Genomic DNA, 26,365 nt, shown 5'->3' with positions numbered 1-26,365 from the left:
AGAAAAAATACATCTACCATCAAAACCTCACCTGATAGATGTACTTAATCTTCTGTCCTGTAATTCTACAAGGTTTTGATTTATAGACATAAATGCTTTTGTAAACCCTGAGTGCAGCAGTGACAATGCTTGGTTTTGTTTTGCTGAACTGAAAATACATGAATTTGACACAATATATTCCGAATTAATCTAAAATATATCTATCTATTTTATCTTTGGGTAAGTCAAAGAGTTTATTATCTATAGTTCTAAGAAGTCAATATAAAGCAGGCTTTTCAATAAAGAAAAATAAAAGATGTTTCATTTGAGGTAAAGATCACTGAATAGCAAAAGGAAAGGCTCTCCAGGGAGAAGTTGCAAAGGATTGTTGATTTTAATAACAGAATCAAAGAAATGATGAAGTATTTTTCTGAATACTTAATTATTTTTTTGTTTGTTTCATTTTTCATTGTTCCTGTGTAGAAAGCAGGAAAATAGCTACGTCCACATTATCCAGAGGGACCCAGCAGGAATTCAGTACTTTGTTCACACTTGCTTGGAAATTAAAGGACTCTACATTTCTTCACATATATTGTTGTAAATAGAGCAGTTGACCCCAGGTTGGCCTGTCAGTGTGCTGACTAACCTGCAACTGTAGAAGGAACCTACATCAGATCACTTCCACTCATAGACTCTTGGAATCTGAAAGCTGAATCTGATCTGAGCCATTCTGGTTGTTGGAGCTCTTTTGAGAGTACGCCGTTTACCCCAGAGCAGGTTCTCCAAAACAGTTTCCAAACGTTTTCAGATTTATTGTTTAAAAACCTTTGGAAATGTAACTTTTCTTCGGAAGTGTATTGGTTTCTCTTGTATTATTCTCCTTTTCTCCACCCCATGCAGGCTGCCAGGTTGGACATCCCTACACACCTCTGGTACTGCGCCAGAGCTGTTGGCTTGTGTGCCAGCAGGTTTCGGGGAATGGCCAGTACTGTAATGCCCCTTCTCCCTTTGTGACTTTCAAAGTCATTAAGTGGATTTTAAGAGCCACTAAGTAGACTTTTATGTGTAATTTGATATGTGTACCATGGGTAGGATTTATACTTTTGCTGGCATGTTTGACAGTCATCTACATTTGCATTTCATTCTTCACTTTTAGCTCATGCAAACTCAGTCATTTTCAAGTTCCACACACACTGGGCCGTGTCTATGTCAGAAAACAGTTTATACAAGTGGATGAACTGTTTTCCTATCAGATTCCTAACTGTGAATAATGAATTCTAATTTGGTATCTTTTTTTTTTTTTTTTTTAGTTTAGCTTCTTGTTTTGTTACAGAATAATAATGACTCATGAGAGTTAAACAAAACTGCACATACTTATTTGAAATGGTGCTGCTGGAGTCAATGAGTGTATTTAACAGTATGCAATAAATCTGGTAAAACAGAAGTGCAATCTTTATGTATTTAAGAAGAAAAAAGTATAATCTCTGCTGGCTGTCATGATAAACTAAGCAATTTACTAGCATTTATATAAAATTTTACTTTTCTGTAGAATCTGTTAATGAACTTCAAGATGCAGGTCCCATCACCCATTTAAAATGTGTCTATGAGTTAATGATGCAGTAATACAGCTCTTCTACTGCAAAATACCTAAAGGTTGTTAGAGCTGGAATTTTAATTTTTGTCGAGTATCTCATCTATCATCATGAAATTTTACCTTCATCTTTAGCTAACTGAAGGCAAGCTACATTTTTGTCTTGGCTTGTCTTCATGGTGGGAGTGTCCTGCTTACACATTCTGGTGGTCTGCAGGATAGATTTTAACCATGAATCAGAAATTGTATAGTAGATATAGGAATGAAATAAAATCAATGAATTTTTCTGAGGCGTGTCACTGGTTAAGTGACAAAAAATACTCTGATAGTCACTGAAAAAAAAAAGTCAAAGGTACATTTGAACCTGTCAGTTCAACACGTTCCTGTTATCCCTTTAGGGGATATCATACAACTTGACACCAACATTTAAGCTTTGAAAATTATGAGCTCATCTATTTCAAATGGGATGTCACATGTTCCCAAGTCTTTGCCATTACTTATAATGGAAGACAGGATGATCACTTTTGTCACATATTGATAGTGAATAAGATCTTTCTTTTTTCTTTTCTTCTTTTCTTCTTTCAGAATGAAGAACAAATTTTGGTATTTTGAATTTGGCACTTCGGAAACTTTCTCAGCCACCTGTAAGAAGCTGCATGAATCTGTAGAAATAGAAGTAAGAAACTAATTGTTGCCTTTATGCTTGAAATGTCAGTAGTTTGGCTGAAATGCAGGGAGCAAGGGTGCAGAGTGCCTGAATCCAACAAGGCAAAGCAGTGCTCATCCTTTCGACCCTATATTCCAAAATATTATTTTTATCACGTCTATTTGTAGTGTAGCCCTGCACACTGGAACAAAGTTCAGTTTAATGATTAGTGAAGTCTTAATACAGTAGATGAGGTCAAGAGGTGAAATATAACATTAGAAATCAATAGGGACTGTGGCTAGGTCAGATGGAAAAATGAAAGACTGTCGGAGGGAGTCAGAGCTGCTGCAGGATTAAAATAAAAAAAAAAAATCTTATTATTTCTAGGTCCCAAGTTTTTGTAACCTTTAAAACTCAATTCCCTAAAATTGTACTTACTTTCCTGAATAAAGGTTAAAGAATATATATTTTTTTGAATCATTCCCCTTCATTAAATATCTTTTCTCTCTGCACACGGGGTTATCTTTCCATTACACATTGAACATTAACTGAAAAGGCACAGGAGAGTTGCAGACAAAATATGAATTTAAAATAAGGTGCTGATAGAATAAATGGCTACATTACATAAACTGTTTGGGGCACTGATATTTATAATTGAGTAAATTAAAAATGGGAAATGACTGAAGGTACAAACCTGAGAATTTAAGTTAAATAATGGAATCCTTTCTCAAGAGGATTATGGTGCTTTTCTCTTCCAGTAGTAATGGGAAACTGCGCATGTCAATGGAGTGTTTGTATTGTAGCATGAGGTACTTGGAGAGGTATGGTGAGAGCTGTAAGAGTTTGGTCAAAGCCTCCTGAAAGGTGAAGTCTGAAATAATCTGAAGGGACTGTGAATCTGGTAGTAGAACAGTAACAAAGAATATTGAGAACAGAACTGTGAGATCTGTGGTGCCAGACTTGCCTGCTATGCTGTTAAGTTTCTTTTTCAAGTGGAAGCATACTCCATACATTTAGGCTTCAGTGTATGTATCCTGAAAAATACTTGGTTATTTATTGGAAGAAGTGCTTACCTGATTTGATTTGGTTTTAATATACTGCAATTTAAATGTACCTTTTGATTAAATGCAAATTGAGGGGCAGACTTTCCCAAGAAACTATTTCTCTCTGGCAAAAGTCTTACATAAGATGTTATCTTCTTAAACCACCTAATTGTACCCATTGAAAGGATAATGAAATTTTAACATCCCAGAGCAAGCAAGATTCTGCTGATACCAGTTGTATAATTATTACCAGTTCATATCAATAACACTGTTATTACCAATAAAATATTACATTGCCAGTGTATGAGACATGTCTGATAATATTCCCTTCATCTCTCCTGGTCATTATAATTAGTCCTACAATTAGGAACAAAAATCATAGGGGAAAATTAGTTTCTAAAATGTTAACAAAAGAAGCGTTACGAGGTATTTATTTGTTTGTTTATTGGTTTGTTTATTGTTTAGAAATAGTAAATTACATTTAAATGGATGGTGCTTCCCAGTATGCTTGAATCTAGTATTGTTTGAATGTCATAAACACTTGGGAGTAGTGCTGTTTTCATCTGATTTTTAACCTGCTGCCCCTTGCTTGGTGACGTTGCTGTAAATGAGAGCTTGGCATATGATACTACATTTCACTCCAAATAAAACACACATAGAATGCCTTTGCTCTACAGCCAAATTTTGAAGGAACAAAGCACATGAAGATTAAGGATCTGTATCTCTGAGCTAGAAGACAGCAATCAAACATTCTGTGGGCAAATATTAGTTCAACCCTATATTTGATTTCTAAGCCTAACTAAGCTTGACTTTCCTGATACAGATTCTTGTCCCTTATGTTCTGTATTTTCTTCTGTGTGAGATGCAAAACAAAGTTTGGACACTAAGTTCTTATGTTATCCAGAATAAGAGATGTTTTGTTGTTACAGCATGTGAATGTGTTGGACAACGCAGAGCTACCTGTAGCACAGACTTGTCTTTGTATGACAAAAGAAGTCCTCTTTTACCAATTCAGAAAGTTCCTCATCACTGTGGGATTCTGAGGCCTCGTCAAATAATTGTCTTAGTGTACTACCTGCTGTGTTCAATATTGAGTGAAAATGGAAGCCAGACCCTGTGCCATCCTATTTCACAATTCTTCTTTTATTTAAATAATTCCAGTCAGTTTGGGGGACGCCAGACCTTTATAAATTAACAGCAGGGAAATACCAAAGGTGTCAGATTGCATATTTATCATCTTTCTCGTGTAATACTTAAATATGTATTAAGAAGTGACTGACATAAATTAGGCAGATTTCAGAAGCCACAGGCCGTGGCTTGTAGAGGACCCCCTTCTGCTTGACATTTCATCCTTGTCAAAGATCAAATTATTTTAATTTAGGCTGCAAATTATAAGGAATGAAGACTTCTTTGTGGGAATTCCCTGTGGTAATCTGACTTTTGTTGTTACTGCTGCTTGTCAGTGTGCAAAAGATATAATATGCATGCAAATAAGGTTAAAAAATATGTACTATCTAATTATCCAGCCAGTACATTCCACTTGAAGACAGTGGGAGGCCTGACACACAGTATGTGTTTGATTCATTGAGGCCTGCAGGGTATTTACACAAGATTACTTTTAATTATGAAATTAATATCTGTTTATCTAGAATGTATAGCAGTAAGTGAGCATCCACATGAGCAGAATTTTTAGTAAAATAAATCATCTTAATATTTAATACATATAAAATATAGGGGGGAACCATGATTTTGCTTCCAAAAGAACAGTGAAGACCCATACCTTTTTTCTTATAAGACAAGTGTGATTAAAAAGTTACACTTTCAATTACAGTAACTGCCACGACTGCCAACTCAGTTCCAGACAGGTCTTTTGACTGTAAAGGTTTCACTATATAATACAATTCTCAAAAAGCAAATTGAAATGGCAACCTGATTCTCTCTCCAGGTGTATTCTCTTAGAAGAACTGGGAAGATGCAGAATAGGCATTACAACACAGTTCTGTTTTGTGATAGCAGAAGTTTTTCGGAAAAACAATTATGCACAGGGGTTTTTTAAGTTGTAATTTGCTTTTCTTCTTCAAAGCTGTGATGAAAGTTTAGGCAGAGAGGAAAAAGTGTCAGTGACACTCAGAGCAGCAAGGTGTAAGATGTCAGTGGACTGTTACTGAAGCATGGTTAATTATTTTTCCAGTTTTTTTCCTGATTATTCTATGTTGGAATTACAAAATAAGACCCTTAATCATTTTTATTGCATGACTGAACCCTTTGCTGGTTTGCAGAACATTGCAGGACTCGGATCTAGTTTTTTTGAAAAAAATATGCTGCTATACACTATAAGGTTTCTGTGACTTGCCAGGGAATCTATATATTCTCAGTATGTTGTGAGGTGTGAAGCTAATCTACCTCTAGCCAAGGTACATGAATCCTGGGAACTTTGGCTGGTTCCGTGAACTAAAAACCAGAACTGGATGCTTTGCCTTCCTCCTGCAGGTTCAACTGTAGTAATCTGAAGTTGGGTCTTTTTTTCTTGTGTAAAGGTTCTTCAGTATTTTGTGTATTTCATATCGATCAGGAGCTTCCACTGATCCTGAAATAATGTGGGAAGGGAGGAGGACTTAGCTTGAGTAAATGATAGTCAGTGAAGACTAGGTGTGTCCTGTCAAGCTAAGTACATGTCATCCAATATGTATCAGGTGAGCTGTGTTTGCAAATGGTGTAGGCTTTTGCCGCCTTACAAGATTCTGCAGTTTGTCACTGAGGAAGCTGATAAATTAAGGTCCCTGAGTCATTCTTCTGGAAATTAAAATTATGGTCCCTTTATAAGATACAATCTGAAGCCAGATTTAGCAAAGGAATATACCCTATAAAAAGCCTGAATGTCCAGTTTTGATACAGGAAGCAGGAGAAATAAACAGTAGTGCCATAAGGTGCCTACAGTAATGATTCCACCATTGAAGGGACTATCTCACAGAGAAAGATTTCTTCTGTCTGTGCAGTAAGTCTTGAAAGGCTTTTAGAACACTGATAACCTCTTCTTTAGCTACATATGCTGTTTTCCTTTGGTAATGCTACATATTTCAGAGAACTGACTGATGGAAGTTGTAGCATAAGAAGTGCTCTAACTGCATCCCCAGGTTGCTGTACCCAGTTTTATTAATCTTACCTCTCAGTAGGGGTTATTACTCAGGGACAGCCATACGCTGATGTGCCAGTTGTGCCATGGGATCAAAACTACCATCAGTGTGATGTTCTGTGTGCCTGGGGCCTGCTAGTGTCCTTTTCTGTGAAGCGGAATATGCTCTGTATGCAGGGACTTTTATATTCAGTTTCGTTTGGAAGGGACTCAGATGTTATAATAACAAGTTTTGTTGCAATATCTTAAGACAGACAATGTAGCTAGAACAGGCAAACAAAAAAAAATCTCCAGTTATTGCTACAGCAATTTTTATAGTATAAATCCTTTTATACGAATAGCTGTAGTGAAGGTACAAATCAGTTTCACTTGGTTCATTGAATAGGTGGCAGGTAGCTTAAATGGTCCCACATTTAAGCAATCAAGAGCTGAATAGGAATCATGTTTTGTCTACTGAATTAGGTTCTGTTCTTATCTCATGCCTCCTTTCTAGATATAAGTATCTATCTTAAGTTTAAACATTGAATAAACCATTAACAGTGTTAATAATGATAAATTGCTGAAGAAAAATATTTGATAGATAGAACATCCTGATTTTTCTTTCTCTTTTACTACTTTCTCTTTTTTTTTCTTTCCTTTTTTTCCCCTTGCTAATTAGTGTGACGGAATTCAGCTAGACTTAACCAATATTTCTCTGGAAGGAATTGCCATTCTGAACATCCCAAGCATGCATGGTGGCTCAAATCTTTGGGGAGAGACGAAGAAAAGACGTACCCACCGTCGAACAGAAAAGAAGAGGTCAGATAAAAGAACCACTGTCACAGATACGAAGGAGTTGAAGTTTGTGTGCCAAGGTAAGCTTACATTCTAATATAGGCTCTCTGACTCCATATACTCAACTCAATTCTAGATTTGCCCTTGTATTGCCTTTTGTCAAGAAGAAGAATAGACAGTTCTTAGCTATTTTTTTTTTCTTCATTTAGCTTTTTCTGATGGGAAGCACTAGAACAAAGGCATAAATCCTCCTGCCAGATGTGCTGACAATTACAGTCTATATGCTTGCAAGCATGTCTTGGATATTACCTGTTAAGCCAGCTAAGCACACCATGTGGCACTGTTTGCTACTATGATATTTAGTCCAGAAGTACCTGGGGTTTTTGGGGTTAGAAAATGCTTACTGATAATTTATAATGTTTCTTACTGTCAGTGTGCATAAAACTTGGGAATGACCATGCCCTGTTTCTAAAAAACTTTGGCCTGAGGCTGTGGAAAGTTACTTCAGAGTAACAAGAGCAAGGTGTCTGTACATTTTATGTTACTATATTGTCATGATCTATGCCGTCCTTGAATGCATATGCTGTAGCTTGCTTTCCTGGGTGTGATCTGTACTTTCAGGGCTTATATACATTCCTGGGGCTTAGGAGTGTTGGGTCCGTAAATTTTGACAAAAATGTACAAAACCTACAGTAAGTAGCAATCTGTTCTACTTCATAGAGTCTGAATCCTGTGTACTGTAGCATATCACTGTGTCACAAGTTCTTGTGATTATAAAACATATGTCACACAAAGGGATGAACTGACAACTTTTTTTTCTCTTTTTATTCTGTGGAAAAGAGTGTCTCCTGCTTCAGAGCTTCCTGCTTCTCCTCTTTATTCAGACTGAATAAAGAGGATTTTAACTGTCTGATATTATTGAGATCCTTTTGGAAATCCTAGCTTTTACATTTCATCAGCAGTAATTTTTAAGTCACTGGTTATATCTTCATTTATATGTGTTGTACTTCAAATCCAGCTACTTTATCTGGATGACAAAAGTTTAGGACTGAAGTGGTTGTGTATGGCTTGGAAGTTGCAATAGGGACTAGGATTCAAAACTTCAGTGTTTAAGCAGTTTGACATATGTTCTTAGTATCTCAAATAAACTGTCAGCTGAAGTCTTACTGCTAAGCTTCTGCATATGCTACGACTTCTATTTTATTTCCTGATGTTCAAGAGATGGAGGCATAGTGGACTCACCAAAATTTTTCTTTTTTGTGTTGCTTCTGAACATAGGGAAACAGGACATTTCACCCTTTTGATAGAGCTGAAGCAAGATGTTATAAACTTTTTAATTACTGAAGTTATATATGTTTTTGATACATACATAACGGTGATTAAAACTATTGACTATTTTTGGTGTATTACACTATTTGTTGTATTATTTGGTGTTACTCTTTCTTTCCATTTATCCTGGACAGGAAAAATATAATAATAATGAAAATACTAAAGACTGAGCAAAAGATCTTACATTATCTATCAAAGTGTTCATAATGCAAACAGTTATCGCTTTACTTTGGAAAAACTAATCTCGTTATTTAGTTTCTAATGGCTTTATGTGCACTGTAGATGAAAGTAGCTTCAGCCAAAAGGCAATTTCAAAGCAGAGATTGACCTCTCAGTATCAGAAGCTAGAGCACCTCTATCTTGTCACTGAGTACATGGATAGTATTGTTGGTTGCACCTACATTGCTTTTTAGTGCTTAACAGGAGTAGACTTCTTGGATTTTCCAATTATCCATGTTTATTGCATTCCAGTTTGCAACATTAAGCAGTATGCAAACTTAATTCCCTTTAAGTGGGGCAGGGTGAGGGGGTGAGGGTGGCACATGCTTTGACTGCAAATGGGTGTTCAGTCCACGTGACTAGGTTAGAACAACTCAAAGTAAAACTCCAAAATCGGCATGGAGTGAACATTTGAGAAACAACTAATTTTCTCTGTGGATTCACTCCTATTTTATACTGCAAAGAACAGTCACTTAATTCTTCTATCTTAGGCTCTTATGATAGAGTGTGCTTCTTCATCTCAGTATTAAAGATTATTGCTGAATAATGGAATTCAATCAATTTTATGTCTATGCTTCTCAAAAAGTTTTGATAAATCTAAATCTACTCACTGTAGAAATAACTGACTACCTGTCACTTCTAAAGCACTGATTCCTTCACCAGCTTTGTACAGGCAAATCTGAGAGCCCAACATTGTCTAGCAGATTTCTCAGGGGCATTTGGATTCCACTTTTTAGTTTGAACCAAATATTTTACAGAATGTTAATGCCAGGTGCAGGAAGAGGTATTGCTGTATTGAGAGCCATGTGCTTGTTAACATCTGTTTATTTACTTATTCTGAATAAATACCCTTTCAGTTCATTTTATGTCCAAATAAAGCACCTAATCAGTTGACGACTAAGCACTGCACTTTCTAGGAGACAGTAATCAAACATCCTTATCTTTTTATATTGAGATATGTATCATGTTTTGGTGTTGGATTTTTTTGTTGTTTTGTTTTTGTTTTTTTTAATCTACTCCTCTTCCATACTTAGGACTTCTGAGTGGCATGCACATTTAGTTTTAGTCTTTTTGAATTGCAGTGCAACTGTAGTTTTTTCTGCTGCATATCGATGTGTATTCTTCTTGTCTCTCTACTTCTATGATTTTGTATCTTGACCATAAATACACCAATTGAAGTTTAATATTTAAAATCTGAGCTCTCATAATGGGATTCTTGCACAGACTAGTGAAAGCTGTCTCCTTGCTCTGGGTAGTTTGTTGCACCCCTGACTATGTTGAATTACTCCTCTTGGAATAGCCCCAGCAGGACTTTGAAAAGTTCCAAAGAAGAAACCTCTGGGAGGTCCTGCTGCTGTTCCCTCCCGGCTCCTGTGTGTATGACTTAACACAAACCATGTACATGCAACATGATCATCACTGCAGGAAAAAGGGTGAAAGTTCTGCCAAACCTTTTTTCTTTCTAATATCTGTTCAATTCAGGGAAGGTATATTCCTCTGAGCCTACTTCCCACTTTTTTCCTGTATGTACTGTTGTCACCTGTTGATGCAAAACTGATTGTTTTTTATATGCCCTTCCCATTATCTGTTTCTGCATACTCAATAGCCAGACTGCAGTTAGGACTTCAAGTAATCAAAGGGACATCTGCTTGGAAAACAATCTGATTATATGCACATAGTCTGAAAAACAATCTATTTAAATGTAGCAATTTAAAATGCTCACTATTTAAATATATCCCCTGCCAACCCTATTAGAAGTTGTGCATGTACACTAAAGAGCAACATTTCGTACTGATAGCTAGTAGCTATGTGTGTCTGTGATGAAAAATATATTAAAATATGTTTATCTGATAAACTCATAACTTATTGGAAAGAAAACTATATTTTGGTTGTAATTACTAAATGTTATCCTATTCTTTTGTTAAGGGAAAAAAAAATCTACAGTTTTCATTTCAGCTCCTGTGCAGAAGTATATGTTACTAGGGTAAAAATCAGATGTGTTTTTTTTTTCTAATTTAATTTTAATTTCTGATTTATTGTTATGATTTCTATTGTATAAGGTCAATGCATTAGGAAAAATATAACTACAGATACATCTGACAATTTGTGAAAGAAGATGATTTAATTAGTACTTTGGCTTTATGAACTTGACACTTGAAATGATTCTACTTTTTGTTTTGAAATCTTTCATATACACATATCTATGGTATATCTATCTACAATCAATTTTTTTTCTAAGTACAGACTTTAAAGATAACTGAACAATCCTTGAACATTATTTGAACAGGATTTTTGTTTGGATATACACACATACTGATAAATGCCAAAACCCAGTGGTTTAAAAAGATGAACATGCTGCAGAGAAACTAACATATGAGTTGGGAAGTATAAATGTAAATAACTGAGCTACTTGTTGTTTGGAAGTTACATCCAAAATGTAAGTTGAATCATGACAACATCTCTTACATGAAATATTAATTACTTATGTTAAGTGTTAAGCAACACAGTTTTCTTCATCACAGAAATACTAAGTAAATGTCTCAAAACTTTTGTAACACAAAGGAAATAATTTCTATTAAAATCTCATTAGTATACTTTTTGCTGAGTGGAGTAGGATTCCTTTAGGGTGAATGTTGTTGATTTGCTTTCAGTGCTGAAGTTCAGTTAGAGCCCTGGCCTGAAATAGAATATCCTTTAAAGTCTCTTATGTATTTGTTTGCAATAAAGTCTTAACTTTGCACGAGTAGTTGCAGTCACCTCAATGGACTCCTTCCTGAAGGCAATATCTATAAACTGTTAGTGGGTGAAACCTTTAGAGTGTAAATATTTCCATGCAATACTTTCTTCCTGTTTCTTCTGTCCATCACCCAGCACACTGATGCTTAACCAAGCTGAACTGCTCTGCTTATTAAAAGAGCTGCAGTGTGCTATTACTCAGCAACATGCCAGGCTACTGGACTAATTCAAGACAATGTGCATTCATACCACAGCACCTAGGCATAAACCCAGCTTACCAATATGATTCAATAACTCCATGTGGAAATCTCTCATAACTGCATTATGAGTTCCTGAATGGAAATGCAGAAGTTTTGGAAACAGGATAATGTGTGTACAAACAGTTCACTGCAGTTAAAAGTAGGGGACATGCAGAGATGTTGAAGGCCTTAAAACATTTCAAAATATCTATACATAGTAAGAGAGGACAAAATACCTTTCTTATTAGGTGTTAAATTCCACTCTGCGGGGGAGGGGGAGAATGTCATCCCAAGCTGTATAGCCAGGAGTTTCCTGACAAAAGTTCTCTAAAACAACTTACAAACTTTGTAGGCTAGTATGCTAATTGAATTTATTGAGATATTTCATGAACTAGACTCTGGCCAGATGACTGCTCCTTAATGTATATAATTCTCTAAATTAAAAATATTTACACAGTACTAATTTTGATAGACATCATTTTATAAGCTGAAAAATTTAGAAACTCTTCTTTATGCACAGTGTGTCTGCTATGTAGACTGAATATACACAATATATATGCAGTACTAGTAGATTGGACATTATTTAGGACGTGGCACAAAACGTATAATGAACTGTCTATAATAATATTTTTATTAAATGCTATGGTTATTGGAATGGCTAGATACAGTAACTGCCCTTATTTTGCATATTGCTTCAGCAGTTGGGGTAACATAGACTTGAACACATTACCATAGAGAAAAATAACTAATTATAGCTATTACATAGCTGTTCTATGGTAGGACATTCAACTTACAGAAACAGTGTTGTCTAGACAGAGCATCCAAGTAATATAATTTTAATTGCTGCCTTGACAATCCTAACTAGGTATTGTTGTGTACATATGTATATAGTTTTATGAAAGCAAATATTAGAGATATAATCAAGTTCTACCAAGTTTAGTAATCAGTATTATAGATTACTTGTGTTACTTTAGAAAAAGAAGGAAAGAAAAAGGTAAATTAACTTTAATGGAAGACAGTATCTGTTTAAGAACTTGAGGTAATACCTTTGGTATTCATAATTCAGAACACAGAAATATGTCTAACTACTAAAACCCAGTTTCTAAGTCAGTTAAACATCAAAGGAAATAATAATTACACACTATTCTGAGCTAGGCTCCAACTCACTAGCATAGATAGCAGGGATGTGTAACCACTTTCTTGCATTTGAGATACCTCTCAAACCCTTTATAGTCCTTTTCCAGGAAGTCTCTACTTCCTTTCAGGAAGACTCTACACAAACTGAGATATATGTCACAATCCAAAACAAAGATAAAAGCAGGGCATATATGTTGGAAATACCTTGCTGAGTAACATACATAAAGGTTTATATTTCTATGAAAAATAACATAAAAAGAACAATGAGCCTTGGAAAAGAGGCAGCACTGAACACAGAAATAAAAAATCTGTTCATTCATTTCTTCAAAAAAGTGAAGAGAAAGACAACTTTCTCAGCCAAATTCTGATAATGAACCTGTTAGATAAGCAGATACTGCCTTCTGTTCAAGTCTTCCTCCATTTAAGAAAAAAATATCTTTTGTCTGTAGTCTTTTGTCTGGAAGAAGTATGAAGAATGAAAATCTAACATTGGTGTTCTTTTCCTAATGGAAACAACCCAAGAAGACCTGCAACTTACCTAACATGCAGATCAGAAAAAAAGAAGAAACCAAGTTTCCTTAATAAGTAGTAAAATAAGTTGAATTTAAAAGGGGTATGGCAGATAGTGTGTCTATCTTTTTTGTGTTCCCAAAAAAAGTAAAAATTAAGGAAGATTCATATGTGACCTTGTCTGCCTATTTAAATAGGACTGAACACTGATGATATATGTATAGGTTTGAAGCATTAAGTAAACAAAGTTCAGGAGAAGAGTCCAGTATTATTTCAGTGTGAACTGCTGTAAAACCCACATGGCACTTCTAGGGTGTGAATTTAGGAAACATACAAGTAATGAGATATAGCGTTACAAATCTAAAATGCTTTGGATGTTTGGCTCACAAATTCACTTATATACCTGACTTTCTTTACTTGGAAAATAACACAGTAATATCCTCATATGAAATTTCTATTTTGTTTAATTGAATTGAAAAGACCAGCATTTTTTAATTTCTATCCTTGATTGAAGGCAGAAAAATTACCTAAATAAACAGCAAAGTTAACCCTTCTAATCCAGATACTTCTTCAAATTTAAACATTAGAAAAAAAGTTGTAGATTTATTCAGGTTATTTTTTTTATTTTTGTAAGCAAACACCACATTCTAAAAATCTTAAAGCATAAATTGAAGATTTAGTGAAACTTCACATATTTCTTGTTACAGTTATAGGAGTGTGAGTTTACAGTAAATCACAGTCTTATGAGGACTGTCAAAGTTAGGGTGCCATTAACTGAAATGACTAAATATCAACCCTATAGCCAGTAGATAGAGTCACCTCAAGAAAAGTGTTTGTCTCATCCTCAAATAAGGGTCTGAGCTAGGCAGAATAAAATGCTCACTGAATGTGACTCTGTCTCCGTTTATTTTAAGTGGAGCCTAAGTAATAGGCCTGGTTAGACACCTCATTTCCAGCTGACTAGGTGGAGAGATGAATTTCTGTACATGCTGCATGAGGCAACAGCTCATTAAATACTTCAACAGTTCCTTGGAGCAGGAATGTGAACCAGGTACCACTCTGCCAGGTAAGCCTTGTTGAGCTGAACTGTGCTGTCTTCTGTGGATCTGATGCTGATGTGTCCCACCATCTTTCATGACCACAACAGTCACTAATCTACTGAGCAGAAAGGACCATGGCAGAATATCTATCTTTCCAGTGTGGCAAACCCTGCTTCCATGTGTCAGGGACTCAGAGGAACACCTGCTTGGGGGATGATAGCATAGGCAGCATCAGGAAACAGAGTAGCATTCAGTGGTGCTATATATTTCCTCCTCTTTATTTTGAACTGCATTATTTTTGGTCACCTTTTAAAAATCTTCATGTTATGCTGAATATCCAGTTTCCTTATTAGGCATTTGTGTTGCAGCACTCGGCTATTGTGTGTTGCCTCTTCTATTTGCTAAACAGCAGCAACTGGCCACTACTCTGGGTATTTTGCTCCACTTCTCAAGCAACATCTTGATAGGCAGTGGGAGCTGCTGTCTCACCAAGAGCAGCTCCATGGTGTAGCCCATCAGGGTGCAAGGCATTTATCTCTGGCTTTGGCAAGGTTGCAAATTCAGCGAGGGCAAGGAACCCTTGCCAGTTAGCCCTTGTGGAGGTGCCTGTTCCTGCAAATCCAGGACCTGCCTAAGACTGGATGCAACTGAGCTTTCTTCTGCTGTTGTAGTAGTTCCCAGCTTTTGGTTGTTCTTCTAGAAGCTGTGGAGCAGTGCACTTCATACTATTATGTGTTACCACTATTCAGCAGTATCTTATCTCTGTGGAAACAGTGATTTCGGGGCAAGAAAGGGAGGAAGAAATGAATGTCACCGTTTTTCCACATTAATAAATTCCTTTCGTTTTACTTTAAGCTGTGTGTTGTGAGTTTAGACACAGTGTAGAGGTGAGAAAGGTGCTAAAATAGTCAACAAAACAAAGTGATGGCACTGGTAATTTTCCTAACTCAGAACGTAGAGTTTAGATGACTTTATGAGGGGAGGGTTGGTATTCAAATGCCTTTGTCCCAGTTTATCTACTGAGCTTTATCTTCTAATTTTCACTGCATGTGCACATTCCCTGGAATGACAGGGTTAAATGGTACTTTGTCCTAGCCACTTAGTAAAATTGTGAATTACACCTATGAGCTTGTAAGGTCTGAAATGCAAATGTTCGTTTTGCCAAGCTGTTAAAGATAGCATGGTTTTCCTAGTAAGAGAATATGGGCTGGACAGTCATGATTCGGTTATGCTATTAAAAAAGGCTTCTCCTCTCTTTTAGCCCCCCAGCAGAAAATCTTTAGGGTGCACTCTTTTCCCCTAGATACCTTTGTTACTCAAGAGGCACTCTGTTCAGTGGAAGCCTTATTCATACAAGTAAGCCCATCAGCCTGAGGGGGTGGAGTCCATAATTCATAACACAGTTTGAATCTTTTAGAAATATAAATACAAATCCTTGTTGTTGTGAAATACTGATTTTATTGTTATTAGGAAGTAGTAGAACCTTGAGAATTGTCTTGATAGTCTGATTTGGTTTTATATTTATAAAGCATGTATATATGTTTCTGTGCAATATAGATCATAGTAGAAAAACAATTTCCTTTTATTTACAAGGCAGTTGAGATTGTCACTGTGTTATACCTTTTGGTGCACGGAATGTTCATTTTCTTTCCAACGCTATTCATTCAAAGAGGATAATTATGGTGTATTTCACAGACTGCCAGAAGGAAAATGTATCTTTGAAAAGTTTCATTTCCCTTAAGTTGCTCATTTTCTATAGGAAGACAGAGCTATTAAGTAACATACCCATGACAAAGATTGATTAAAATGGCATAAAGGACTATCTTATCTCTAAGTACAGGGATTTACACGCATAACTCGTATGACATTAAATGCAGTAGGTGAAATTAACTCTAGCTATTGTATAAAAAAGCTCCAGTAAATTGGTTTGTTTAGAGAACAAGGTGAGGGTGGGAGGGATGGCAGGTTAAGTAGCAAGCGAGAAGTATTGTTTTAAGGAATACCTACAATGTAGCATGCAAATAATCAAACAAAGTTCTGTGCCAGCAGCATTAACATGATATCCTGCTGGGATTCACTTTGGCTGCTAACTAGTGGAAACATCACCTTGCTGATGTGACTGCGCTCCCCATGTTCAGCCTACTCCTTAGAACAACTCAGGCTCCTCTACAGAGTTCAAGGTAAATTTAGCCTGAGTCTCTCTGACCTGGAACAAGGGATATGCCCTTATGTGCACATCGTGCAGGTCCTATGGCAAACCTCAGCTCAGGTTTCTGCAAAAGACTCATGACCACACTACACCCAGGGCTTCACTCTGCTTTGCTGGGAGTCCTTCATGACTCTTCTGCCTTATTAACCCAGCTAGTGGGTACTTACCTGTATGATGACCATAAGTTGAGATGCGGTAAATGATAAGGGACATGAATGGAATATCTGAATATTTTTTATTCTTTCCCTATTCACTGCAGAATTAGTTACAAGTACCATTTTTCATTGTACCAAAACAGACCTGCTTACCCGTGTATTTATCTGTTTACAGACTTGACTTTCACGTGAAAATACACCTTGCAGGGTGCATACCTCTGTAATAATTAGCTCTTTTGTACCTGGCAGGAGAAGCTAAAGTTTGCCTTTCCTGAGCTCCTTCCTTGAGTCTTACCTCCATGTTGTTCTTTCCTCTAACTATAATTTCCTACTGTGTTTCAGCAGCTCATCCAGCATGGTGGCAGTAGTATGGTGTGGTCAGACTTAAACTCAGAGTTTGCTGATATAGCAGATGAGTCATTTAAAATGTATTGTGCCATACATCAGAAGTGAGTATTTGTACAAGAGCATTGGCAAGGACGTAACTCCTTTTTGGAGGTAGAATTACCAGTTTTATATCCATACATGAATATTAAAGAAAATAGATAGAAAATAAATAATTATCAGATTCATATAGATGAAAATTAAAGTACCTTAGCTTAGAGAAGAATTTCAAATTTCCTATATACCAAAATGTGGATGAAAAAAGATTAACAGTTTCAAATTAAAACAAAAAGTGAGAACGTGTGTATAGTTATAAACAGATATATTTAATTGACATTTTAGGTTTTGTAATCACGTTTATGTATGTGCCTTTTCCTCTACTTCAGCAAGAATTCTGTAACAAACAAAGGAAGAAATTAAATAATTCTTTGTTGGACATATCTTCTATATTTTACATTGTCCAATATATATATATATATGTACAATATGTATATTTACACATACTTTGATGGTACTTTGATGCAGACTTTTTCTTTAATTAACCAAGTGAAAATAGCTGTTAATGTCTCAACATAGTTTTTGAGTTTTATACCAGTTTTATAGTTAATGTGTTTCTCTGCTTCTGAAGTTTTTCAGATGTAAATTATTTGTAAATGTTACTTTTCTTTCAAAAGTCAACAACTAACTACAACAGGTGTTTCCTTTCTTGGGGAAAGGAATGCATATGATTATTGTAATTTAGATTCCTGTGTGAGTTAAGGAATTGTCCTGTTACTAGAAAACATTGCAAGCACATGGAAGATTATAAAAATGAAGTAGAAAGTTTGGATTCATTTAAGACTGAGACCTTTTTAACTCTTTCAAGCTCTCTTTACACGTGAATGTTGTGAATGAATACCACCCGCTCGAATCCTAAATGACACTTGATATGTGGATATATGGTTTAGATTTATAGTAATATTTTCTGATGCCAAACATATGCTTTTATACTGTGACCTTTGTACAAAAAAAGCTGCAATAACCATTCTGCAGTATTCAATTTGTGTAATGGCAGAGTAGTATTCCCTAGGAATGTCTGATAGTGTATTAACCAGATTGTTTACTCATTTAACCCTGCCCCAGGTGCCTGAGTCTTTAGATTAAAGATACAAAAATAAAAATAGAATAGCCTAACAGATATTTTTTGGCTTCTGTAACACATAATCATATCCTCTGATCCATGCTAGTTTTCTATTACTTGTTAATAGAAAATTTCAAGTTCCTTGAGTCTTTGCAAAAGGTGTCAGATGGACAGCAATTTACTTTTGAGTAACAGGAGAGACAGCTTCCGTTAATGTACACATTAGTCTTACTAATGAAAAGATAAGTAAAATGTTCTAAAAGTATCGGTGACATGAAGAACCCAGTAAAACCACAGGTCAGATGTATATACATACTTCCATTACTCACTAGAGGTAGAAGTGGAATTTACAGGAGAAAATTAGTGTTTGTGTGTGAAGCAGAGAGAGAGATGTGGAAGAAGATTTGTATACTAAAGAAAAAATGTGAGGTTCAGTGTGTTGTATTAAAAAAGCTGTTCTGTTGGGGCTTTTTTTTTCCCTTCGCTCTGCAAAGACTTTTGTCAACCAGAGCGTTCATATATGTCTAGCTGTAAATATATATTGTAATCATGCAAGTATTTTACTAGCATCTAATAACTCTGCAAGCAGAGGTTATTAATTTTTCATACTTGTTTTTGTAATCAATTTTAAGGGTTTTTTTCCTCTTTCTCTGTTTACGTTCTTCATATAAGCACCCATGACCTGCTAACAAATATACTATTAGCAGAATACTATGTGGCAAAAGCACGTGTCCAACCACAAAATGCACCATTTGGTAGTAGTGTTCTTTCAGTCTCATATATGAGAAGACCAAGTGTAAGTCTGATGATTTTGTGCACTTGTGCTCATGATAAGACAAATTAAAGGAGAGGAGGTTCAGTCAGACAACGTCATCTCCGTGACCTGCTCTGTTTCTATCTGCTGCCTTTAAATTGTAGCCTCCCTCCTAACACTGTTAAGCATTGCAAGTAAACCACCAGGTTGTTTATAACAGCACACTGTAAAGCAGGTTGTATTGGAAAGTATGAGCTGCCCAACAAATTAATGGCATTGTGAGGTGCTGCCTGCTGGAGTGAAAATAAATTGTAAGAAAATACAGGGAGACAGGTAATGGGCACTAGCTATGCTGCACAACACTTTTCAAACTGCTGCTGACTGTGTGCCAATAGATATGGCAATAACTGTCAACAAGATTTACAATACTTTCGCATTTACGCAGTGAGAGTAGAAAGGTTGAAAGAGTTCTATAATTTTATTTAAAGTTTAGCGCCAACTATTTCTGGACCTACTATTTCCAGGCAACAGGGTTACAAACACGCTGCTTATCTTTCATGTGTGTCAGTGGGAGGGTTTTTTATTATCATCGGAAGTCCTTGAAATTGAACATAAGAAAAATAGCAGTAAAGCAAAGGTATATACTTAATTGTAAAATCCAAGTAGGTACAGATTTTGCCATTTATTGTATATGTTGTAATTTCTGATGCACTAAATCGTGCTACCTATCTGTAGCCCCAGTGGGTGGTTCCTGCTGGCAATACGTTTTCTGACTGTGCTCCTTTCCCTGATACTGAGAAGGCACAGCTTAAAGCTACTATGTTGGCTTTGTTGTCCCGTTGGCAATGCATTCCACAGTGCAGAAACCTGCAAGGGGCTAATGGAACAATTTTAAAGGTCCATTGTGCGAGGCTCAGGATTTGTCCCATCATCCTCCTCATCAGTATTCAGACACATGTCTTTACACTTACAATTACTTTCAATAGTTGTTAGCACTGCAGAGATGGTAAAATTATGGGTTCAAGATGAGTTTTCTTTTTCTGGTTTGCACACCCTCCATGGAGCTGGTATAAACCTTCTCTACATTATTTTATACTTACAGCCCTGGTTACTGTTTCTTTTCATCTTATCAGAAAGGCATGTTTCTGTTTCTCAGTTGCTTCAGCTGCCAACCACTAAGAAAGTTGCTTTAGAATATGGACTAGAGCAGCCATGGATTTGTAATAAATCACAGACAATGTCTGTGTCCCCCTTTTTTGTTTTTTGATTTTTTTGTTTTTTTGGGTGGGTGGTGCTGTTCTAGTATAGTATTGAGTACAGGAAAAAGAAGTGATACGCTTAGGAAAGAAATAGCCTTTTTAGAACTCAATAAATAATTTGAGGCTGACCAAACCATTCCTTCTATTGCTTTTTATGAACCATTTGATCAAATTGACAGTTAATTATTATTATTTATTTGTTCTGTGGTAACACCCAAAGGTCTCGAACACCAAACGCTTTATAAACACAGATCAAATGGATATTTCCGACTTGAAGAATCACAGAACCAGAGGATAATTTAGGTTGGAAGGGACCTCTAAAGGTCATCTAGACCAACCCTCTCTGCTCAAAGCAGGTCTAATTAGATCGGGTGGCTCAGGGTTTGTCTAGAGCTTACACTCTAAGGTGTCTAAGAATTTATGATCTAAAGTTAATTTGCTAAAATCTAAGGGTTTTGTTCTTGAATGCAAGGTTAAGAAGTCCAATCTCATACTGCACGTATGTAACCCTAATTCAGGCAGTCATTGTGTCATTTGTTTTATTTTCATCTTTCTTATGCGTTTGACCACAGACTTAGCTGACCCAACAGTCCTGTTCCAGAGGGTCTGTCCTCCTGCTCTTTTAGAAATTAGTTCTCTTTTGGGGACTTGCTATCTGGAAAAAGCCTCAGCACAGCCACCAATAGTATCTTATAAAAGGCCTCACCTCCATTTATCAGGACTCCAGATACACTTGAGAGTACAATTTTCCTTCTAAAGTGTTTTCATTTCTCCTTATTGACCAACATCCCATCTCTCATAATTGTATTTATTTATTTGTTGTTTTGGTTTGTTTATTTATTTATTTCCTTGAGAAAGTGGCTGAAACTTTAGTACCTCTGCATTCCGAAAGGCATACAGACCTGTTCAAATAATGGCAGTAAGCTCCCTGGAATGCAAAGGGTCTCATGTTTAGGTGACCTTCTACAGATAGTTTCTCCTAGGTGGCAATTTTCTCTAGTCTGTGTGGGGAAAAAAGCTATGCATGACTCAAGTTTTTAAATTTATTGAGTTAAGAATTCTCCTTTACAGTTTGGTGATGTTTAGAACTATTAACTAAGAACTGATAAAATGGGTTATTAAGTCTTTAGAGCATGAAAAAGTTATCTTAGTAAGAAACAATCAGCAATTTCTGTTGTAATATCGGAAATCATATTAAGATGTAGACACTTTCAGAATTACTGAGTAAGACGTAATCAGAAGACATTTAAGACATCAGAAAATAATTACTGCATAATTAATTTGGGGGTGATTGAGTTGATTAACCTTGCTCTGTCTGAAGCAGTTTGTGAAACTATCGTTTTCTACAGGTGAAAATCGGTGTGGTTAGTCTCATATATACTGACAGTGCTTTTCAGCTATAAAATTGCCACTCAGTTTTCAAAATATATAGAGCTGGTTATTTAGACAACGATTCATTAGGATATATATAAAGTTTATTTTTAAATAATCTCATCCTACAGGCCCTTTTCTGTAGTGCAGAACAAAGGCTTAGTTCAAATATCACTGTATAAACTAATAAGGTAAGACAGCATACTACAGTTACTTTGAAGTAACTTGTATTTTAAAATGTAGCTTGTATTTTAAAGAAAGAGTCAACCTAATATTAAAATAAAAAGTAAAGGAAAACATTCCTAGGTTACAGAAGCCTTCTGGAGAGGGAGGAAATACTGTACCTGCAATGTATATTTAAAATAAAATAAAAAGATTCTATTATTTTGGGGGTTTTAAGTGTAGAAATTTTCTGCTTAAATTGTATCAAAATAACTATTTGAATGTAAAGAATGAAGAGGTCACTTTGGTCAGACTTCTATGAAGTAATTTCTTCCTTCTTGAAGGAGAGAACACTGAACATCGAACCTAATATTGCTTCCTGTGATAATAATTTTAAAAGATACATATTTATAGTGTTTGAAGGCAGTCTGATGTCTGTGTTGGATGGTGACCCCTACTAAAGCATTTAATTGTCTTGTTACAGGATTGTCTCAGCATTATTCTTGCATATATGAAAAAGTCAGTTTAGCAAAAGCAAATTAACAAAGGAGGCTGTGGTACACCATATGAAAATCCCAAGTATTTTATCTCATCTAGAAAGAACTGCAGTTATGTTTCTTGCACTTTATTCTACCCATACTTTAAATTATCCTTATGGAGAAAAGAGAAGTCAGTACAGGTAAATGGCTTTCAAGGTTTCTCACCTGGGCATCTTTCTTTGGCCCCACTAAAACTCCTTGGGAGAGGAGTCTCAACCAGCTTCAGAGCTTCTGCTCTGAGCTGCTGAGGTGAGTTGCCGAGGTCTGTGTGACAAACAGAATGCTGAAGGTCTTTCTGTCTTTCTCCTCACAGGTTCTTACTACACCAGACATATTCTAAGCATGAAAGTTTGACATCACATGCATAATCACATTGGTCCAGTGATAATTTTTTAATCATTACCTACTCACATGAGTGCATCTTTATGAAATATTGACTGCTCTGCTAAACTATTTTAACATGTTTTTTCTTGTAGTCTATGTTGAATTCTGAGGTAGTCATATGCCAGAAAATTTGTGGCAATTTGTTGGCAGTTCCAGGAGACAGAAGGAAAGGAGCTTGTCCATATTTATCTAAGTAAGGTTTCATTTGGTTTTGTGGAGCAGAAGTTTTTGTGAATGGGATGGTGATGGCTTGTTTGAAATATTAGAGGCTTCAGGTCTTAATCAAGTTCGCTTGTATATTAATTTGACTCAGCCTGAGTCAAAGGATATAACTGGTGAAAAACTAGTACTCTATTTATGCATTCTTTATAATTGTCTTTTATATGTCACATCTCTGAGTATGACTTTTTTTTGTTGTTATTTAAAAAAAGGAAAAAGGTATTGTATTAAACCAATGCGGGAAAAAAAAGGTAAGCTTAATGGCACATTACCTGTTTAAAACATCCTTCAAAACTCTGTTAAGACTTCCTATACCAATTTGGTAGTATGTTTAGTACATTGGTGTTCAAAAGTTATTTTTTACAGGATAACTAGAAGATTTTATAAAATCTATTTTAAATAACTTTAAAAATGTGTTGAATAGTATGTCTTGACAAAATCCCCAAAATGTCAGATGTTTCTTGAGAGTAATATCAAGGCTTTGGGTATATTTGACAGATAAAGGAAATTCCACTTGGCAGTTGGCTTGGGGAAAAAAGCTTTGTTCTGCTGGGGAAATAAAAGGACTGTTAAAACAAAAGTTAATAGGAGAGAAGATGGCTTTTTAGCTTTAGAAGTGGAGGAACTACTTGCAACAACTTGAAAGAGAGAGTGACATTGTGACCAGTGAATTCAAAAAATCACTAGATTCCTTTCATTGTACATGCATTAAGTATCTTTTGGTCTAGGCCACATGTTTGATATTTTTTTATTATTATTATTTTATTTAAGGGATTCGGGTGTCTTCTTAACATATGTTCCATCATTATAGGTTTCTAACAGATCTATGAAGTTTATGACAAGTCTTGCCAATGTGAGCTGGGAGATAATTGACAAAATGTTGCTAGATAATTGAAAAAGAAAAATCCATTTAACTAACATGTATTACTTGTACAGCATGGGAGATGACACTGTTACACGTCTAGCGAAAAAAAAGTGGTAGAGCATGTGAAGTAGCATAGCTGGGTTATCTTGGCACGAACAGGGAGTCAGACAAGTGTGTCTTTCTGCCCCTCATTAGAAAATGCTTCATGCTGTGTGTTATGACCCCAAAAAGGCATTACATACAGCTTGGACCTTGTGTTGTGATGGCTTTGAATGATGGCAGTGGTGCTGCAAGAATTATGCTGTAAAGTACGTGTGTTTACAGTTGCTGTGTTTTGAATGTAATCTTGAAGGCTGCCCTATTCTGAACAGTCAATTAAGCCAGTAAACAAAGTAAATACCTTAATTCAGTGTTATGAAACATATTTGTACTTATTGTGCATCAGCTGACAACCTCCCAACAAGCATTTCATAAACACCTGTGCCAATCACAGGATACTTCCTAATGAGTATAGCAGCCTATCCTTAGTTGTATAACAACTTTTGTATGTAAACATTGGTTCCCAGTGGTCTCTATTAATGCAGTCTTCTTAGTAATGTGCATTTTGTGCATTAAAAGAACTGCATCTTGAGATCACCCATCTTCTCATGTCAGTGGCTACTTTTCCTTTTCTTTGACTTCTCTGACCTCCCACAGCAGCTGTTTGTACAGTGATTATCATACAGTGGAAAGGGCTGCTGTAAAACAAGCTCACATTTTAAAAACAGACCTGTTAATTTAGTGTATACTTTCATTTTAAAAGAAAAAAAAAAATTGTGAGGAAGTTAAGAAAAAACAAAGTTCTTTTAGAACAGTTATTTATTTTCTCAAAGTATTTGTGTTTTCCCATTTCACCCACCCATAATAAAATGCTTTCTAATTGGCAGGAGTTCAGCCCTCTCAGAATTGGTACAGGAATACAGAACTGCATAGCTAATAGTTTCATTTAGAGGACCACACACAGTCACTGCACATCTGAGGGAAGCAAGCTGACAGATGTCCACATCCCCTGGCTCTAAGAATAATAATAACCCTCCAACCTAACAGACTGTGAGCAGGAACGGCTCTTGGAGCACTGTCACCTTTTCCCTCCACTGAGAACCAAGTACATTCCTGCAACTTTTTACATTACTTTTCAGCAGTCCAGGGATAAAAGGTGCATATCTGAGTAGGGTGTAATAAACTTTCCTTCTAAGAGGAGATTAATGTGTGTCCCTTTATAATAAAAAAAATATTGTCACTTTGCTTTGCAATAATAAAATCGTAAAAGTCATCTTAGTCTTGTGGAGGGAAGAATAAAAAATGAGCATTCTTTCACATCACAAGCAAGACTGATATAGTGGTCTAGTAGTGATCTGGAATTAGTAGGTGAAGTACCTGCTGTCCCTCCTTTCTGTTTCATAGAAGACCAGAAGATCTCATTTATTTTGCCATGTAGTCAGACATGTCGTCTGCACTGAGATCTCCAAGTTTTCTGAGCAGCTCAAATTTCAGTAATGAAGGGCGGTTTTTTGGCTGTTCTGGTTGTGTAAAAATGCCTGAGTGGAACGTAAAGAATCAAAAACTAGAACTAAGTAAAGAATTTTATTTCTTTGAAGAAAAAAAAAAAAAAATGGGATATGGGATATTATATGCTCTAACTGCCTGAAGCTGGTGGCACTATCAATTTTTACAGCCCATTATAAGGAAGAATAGCAAAAGCATAATTTAAGTATTTGTCTGGATTTTTGGAAGACGTAATGCATTATTTACTACTAAAATTTCCCAGACTCAAAAGTTAGAAATACTGTTGTAAATTGAAATTTAAGAACATCTAAAAGCTCTGTGCTTTCACCTGAGGTGTTCCTTCAATTCTTCCCTGACATATTGAGTAGATTTTGAAATCTGCATCACTACATGAGATACTCGGGAAGAAATGTTTGTACAGGAAGAGCCATGGTCTTTTAATTACAGGCTGTGTATATACTAGTATCACAGCCATCAGCAACTGCATCCATGCATTGTCAGCAGTAATTAGCACCAAATATATAGGCCTCTACTCAGGAAGAATTGCTGAATGTATGATTTAACTGTGCTGGAACTTCACTAACCCACACAACAGCATTTTTAGTATAAACTATAAGTATCTAAAAAGGAGTTTCTGTTTAACTGCAGATCCCAGCTTACTTGGCAGGGAAGCAGGATCCAAGTTATTGGAAGAAGTAAAGGTAAGAGATGTATGAGCAATATGGTGCAGCTTGAGCAGGAGCACATCTCATTTGACATGAAAATTTCAGTCCCCGTCCCGTTGACTTTCATACAGTTATGACCATGGTTATGCTTGTTAAGGAGATAGCCCAGTGTTCAGCACAGATACTAGAGCACTTGAATGGACTTATTTCTGACTTGCACTGCAGTCTCAGTTACCTTAAGAGTGACTCAAATCTTCTACATTGCAGTATATTGCAAGTTTAGTATCACAAATTATTTGGACTTAGTTGCATAGATTTACACAAGACTGGTTTTTAAAAGTTTGGGTTTTTTTCCCGT

General features: G+C 36.0%; 1 protein-coding gene across 7 annotated transcripts in view; it reads left to right on the top strand.

The window, feature by feature from the left end:
- The window catches only part of DGKB (diacylglycerol kinase beta), a 356,804-nt gene that overhangs the window by 273,975 nt on the left and 56,464 nt on the right, over nt 1-26,365 (top strand). For all 7 annotated transcript variants that reach the window (XM_051609482.1, XM_051609481.1, XM_051609483.1 and 4 more), the window contains 2 exons: nt 2,156-2,246; nt 7,051-7,246. In XM_051609482.1, coding sequence (XP_051465442.1) covers nt 2,156-2,246; nt 7,051-7,246 — 287 coding nt within the window. The remainder of the gene's footprint in view (nt 1-2,155; nt 2,247-7,050; nt 7,247-26,365) is intronic.

This window comes from Apus apus, chromosome 2 (assembly GCF_020740795.1).
Source record: "Apus apus isolate bApuApu2 chromosome 2, bApuApu2.pri.cur, whole genome shotgun sequence".
Taxonomy (NCBI): Eukaryota; Metazoa; Chordata; class Aves; order Apodiformes; family Apodidae; genus Apus; species Apus apus.
This window is presented reverse-complemented; position numbering and strand designations above follow the sequence as displayed.